This window comes from Trifolium pratense, linkage group LG4 (assembly GCF_020283565.1).
Source record: "Trifolium pratense cultivar HEN17-A07 linkage group LG4, ARS_RC_1.1, whole genome shotgun sequence".
Lineage (NCBI taxonomy): Eukaryota > Viridiplantae > Streptophyta > Magnoliopsida > Fabales > Fabaceae > Trifolium > Trifolium pratense.
The window spans coordinates 35,742,885-35,746,816 of NC_060062.1; the positions used below are offsets into that span (position 1 = coordinate 35,742,885).

General features: G+C 39.0%; 1 protein-coding gene across 1 annotated transcript; it reads left to right on the top strand.

Annotated features, from left to right (window-relative positions):
- The first annotated feature begins 824 nt into the window (after nucleotides 1-824).
- LOC123922565 lies at nucleotides 825-3,165 on the top strand. Its single transcript, XM_045975270.1, has 3 exons — nucleotides 825-1,215; nucleotides 1,333-3,041; nucleotides 3,112-3,165. The coding sequence occupies exons 1-3, from the start codon at nucleotides 825-827 to the stop codon at nucleotides 3,163-3,165; spliced, it is 2,154 nt and encodes a 717-aa protein (XP_045831226.1).
- The last annotated feature ends 767 nt before the right edge of the window (nucleotides 3,166-3,932 follow it).

The following is a 3,932-nucleotide window of genomic DNA, read 5'->3' on the forward strand; positions in this document are numbered from 1 at the left end:
TTTTCGCTTGTTAAATTAGTTCTATAATCAGCCGAAGCATAAACTGTATGAATATTCATATAAGAACCCATGATAGATGATAAACAAAGTTGCCTAAAACCAATGGATTGATTGCTTTTATATTAATTAAATTCGTAATCTCTGTTATTGCTTCCACAAACAAAAAAACCCCAAATTGCAACCTTTAAATTCATTCTAATATTGTTAAACCGATCGTGAGTCCTTGCGAAACGACCAAGGTCACTACCTTGTACTACTTATTTTAAAATTATTTTGATCACGAAACGACGGTGATCAAATTGGCGCCGTTGCCGGGGACTCATAATTGTGTTAATAAGTATTAGAATTGCTAGAATTGCTTGTTTATTTTGTTATTGCATGTCTGCCGTACGAAAAATTAAGAGACGAATTAGGGCTGATTTTGCATCTGTTCTGCTTTTTGACCATCTCATTCCCTCAGAAAAAAATCAGGGTTCAAAGTCCCTTATTTTGAAACAAAATAAAGGGACTCCACCCTCTCAGCCCCAAATTCCTTGTTTTTCTATTTTATTTTAATTTTTTACTGATTTCGTGTTTTCAAAAAAATCCAAAAAAATTTGTGTCATCTTTATTTTAGTTAATTAGAATTTTCGTGGTATTTTTAGATTTTTTCTCATTCAGTTTGACCTGTTTTCTATTTTACTCACCTATTTTCGTTGTAGGGACATAGTTGGAATTACCGTAATTGTTGTTTATCACCTCTTGATTCTAACACTATCTCTGATTCTGAGTCTGACTACTTCCATACTTTATTTAATTCTGATTCTGAACTTGAACATCAAAACATGGCCGCTGAACAAACATTGAGGCAGCTTGCTGCTCCTGATGTTAATTACAATGGTTTATGTATCGAATATGCTGAAGTTGATGTACCTTTTGAACTAAAATCTGGTTTAATACACTTGTTGCCAAGGTTTAATGGTCTTGCAGGTGAGGACCCGCACAAGCATTTAAAGGAATTTCAGGTTGTGTGCTCCACACCATTGAGGCCCGAAGGTATCACGGAAGACCACATCAAGTTGAGAGCCTTTCCATTCTCGTTACAAGGTGCTGCTAAAGACTGGCTCTACTACCTTGAGCCAAATTCTGTTTCAACTTGGAATGATCTGAAGAAGGTCTTTCTAGAGAGATACTTTCCCGCTTCTAGAGCAGCATCAATCAGAAAAGAAATATGCGGCATTAGGCAAGGAAACGAATCATTGGCAGAGTACTGGGAAAGATTCAAACATCTAGTTTCCAGTTGTCCCCAACACCAGATCACCGAGCAATTACTCATCCAATATTTCTATGAAGGGTTGCTACCAATGGATCGAAACATTTTGGATGCTGCAAGTGGTGGAGCACTTGTTGATAAAACTCCAGCTGCTGCAAAGGCCTTGATCGAAAACATGTCACTCAACTCGCAACAGTTTACAACCAGAAATAATTCTGCAAGTGTAAATGAGATTCAGTCTTCCTCTTCCTCCATCAAGGCGCTCGAAACCAAGTTTGATGCTAGAATTGATGAACTTACTTCCTTGGTGAAAAAGTTGGCAGTTAGCAAAGCTCAACCAGCAAAAGTGTGTGCAGCAGCCCTTTACAATCAAAACAGGTACAACAATCCTGACCTCTCCACCAACAAATATCACCCTAGTTGGAGGAATCATCAAAACCTCCAATATGGGAATCAGTCACAAGCTGCAGCCCCTGCTGCCCCACCAGCCACTTCTTCACTGGAAGACCTTGTCAAGCAACTGGCACAACGAACAGATGCTAGCATTCAGAACCTGACAACGCAGATGGGACAAATGGCCAATGCAATAGGCCAACTACAAGCTCAAGGCTCGGGTAACCTTCGTGCACAAACAGTGCCGAATCCGAATGTAAATGTGAGTGCAATTACTTTGAGATCCGGAAGAGTGTCAGAACCAGCTCCAGAGAAAAAGAAGAAGAAAACCGTTGCATCATCATCTGCTCCTGAACCTCCTTCTGTTACAATTGAGACCGAACCCGAAAAAGAAAGAGTATATGTGCCACCAATTCCTTTTCCTCAAAGGGTGCAGAAAAATATCAAGAAGACAGTTGAGGAAGACAAGGAGATTTTAGATGTATTCAGAAAATGTGCGGTTAACATTCCTCTCCTCGATGCAATTAAACAGATTCCTAAATATGCAAAATTCCTGAAAGACTTGTGCACACACAAGAGGAAGTTGAAGGAAAATGAGAGAGTCAGTTTGGGACGAAATGTTTCTGCTTTCATTCAGCCCAAAACTGGTTCCTCAGCTAATGTCTCAGTTATCAGTCAGACCATGCCAGAAAAGTGTGATGATCCAGGAGTTTTTGCTATTCCCTGTTCCATTGGGGATCACAAGTTTGAAAATTGTATGCTTGATCTGGGAGCAGGTATTAATGTTATGCATACTTCTATTTATAATAACCTTGATCTTGGTCCTTTGCAGCCTACAGGTTTAATCGTGCAATTAGCAAACAGGAGCAATGCCCGCCCTGCTGGGAAGGTAGAAGATGTCCTGGTGCAAGTTAATGACTTGATTCTTCCTGCAGATTTCTACATTCTAGACATGGAGGGAGAAACTAATTCCAGCAGGGCACCCATCATTCTAGGCCGACCATTCATGAGAACGGCAAGAACAAAAGTTGATGTTTATGATGGAACCATGTCCATGGAGTTTGGCGACATTGTCGCTAAGTTTAACATTTTTTATGCCATGAAACATCCCGTGGAAGAACATTCTGTTTTTTATATGGATTTAGTTACTAACACTAACCTTTGCTCTGTTTGTGCTAAGATTGAATCTTATTTGCAGGATAATAACATTCATACAGGTGAAGTTGTTGTCAATGAGGCAGTCTGTACGGTTAAAGTTCTTGACATTCCGGCTGCCCCAACCAAACACTCCCATGATAAAGAAAAGACTACGCACTTCCATGATAAGATGATTTCCAAAAAGAAATTTTCTGTTGGCCAAAAAGTCTTGCTGTTTAAGTCTCGCCTGAAAGATATGGTTGGTAAGTTTCGATCCAAGTGGATTGGCCCCTTTGTCGTGACTAATGTTTTTCCTTCTGGTGCTATAGAAATTAAAAGTACAGGTACTGGCAAGGTTTTCAAAGCAAAAGGACAGCGGTTGAAGCTGCTCCATAAAAGTGTGGAAGGGCTTCCACCAAAACCACCAGACATAGAAGCACCAGCACCAGCCGCTACACCTTAGCCCCTCGGTTGTGTTCCTTCCTTTACTCTCACTTTATGTTTAGATTACATTGCGGACACTGTCTGGTTTAAGTGTGGGGGAGGGACATTTTACATTTACATTTTTGTGTTTTTTTAAAAAAATAAATAATAATAATAATAAAATAAATCATCATGAGTAGTCACATGTTCTAAGGCTAGGGCAGATAGCTGTAGGGTCAGTGAAATTTTTGGAGTTTTTTTGTTTTGATACTTGACATGATAGTCTTTGCAACTTAATGCACAACTGCTTGAACACTGTCAAACTTAGTAATGTCTAGATAAATCTCTGAAATATTTATTCTTTAGACTAAGTTCTCTAATTTGAATATAATGGAGGTATGATTAGAACTAAGTGTGGGGGAAAGGCTAGAGTAACAGATAGACCGATCATTGCTATTAATTGAGAAAAAGGGAAACTGTTTAAGAGCTAAAACTAATGAATATAATAAGTTCCTGTGCCCGAAACTGGAGGAACAAGTGCTGTGTAGGATGCTCTACTCTGAGTAACAGGTTGGACTTATTACAAGTAAGATCCCGTCAGGTGAAAAGGTGGAGTAGTACCTAAAGCTTAAAAACAATAAATAATAATAAACTATAATAAAGCTTGAAGGTAGTTGCCCCTGAGTTGATGTTGAAAAGCTTTTGATCTCTTGAAAAGAAATAGCCC

Excerpts from the sequence above, each read along its gene's own strand:
- LOC123922565 (XM_045975270.1), top strand. The coding sequence starts at position 825 with ATGGCCGCTGAACAAACATTGAGGCAGCTTGCTGCTCCTGATGTTAAT. Across the intron at positions 1,216-1,332 it reads AATCAGAAAAGAAATATGCG|GGTTGCTACCAATGGATCGA; the intron begins GCATTAGGCAAG and ends ATTTCTATGAAG. Across the intron at positions 3,042-3,111 it reads AGTCTCGCCTGAAAGATATG|AAATTAAAAGTACAGGTACT; the intron begins GTTGGTAAGTTT and ends CTGGTGCTATAG.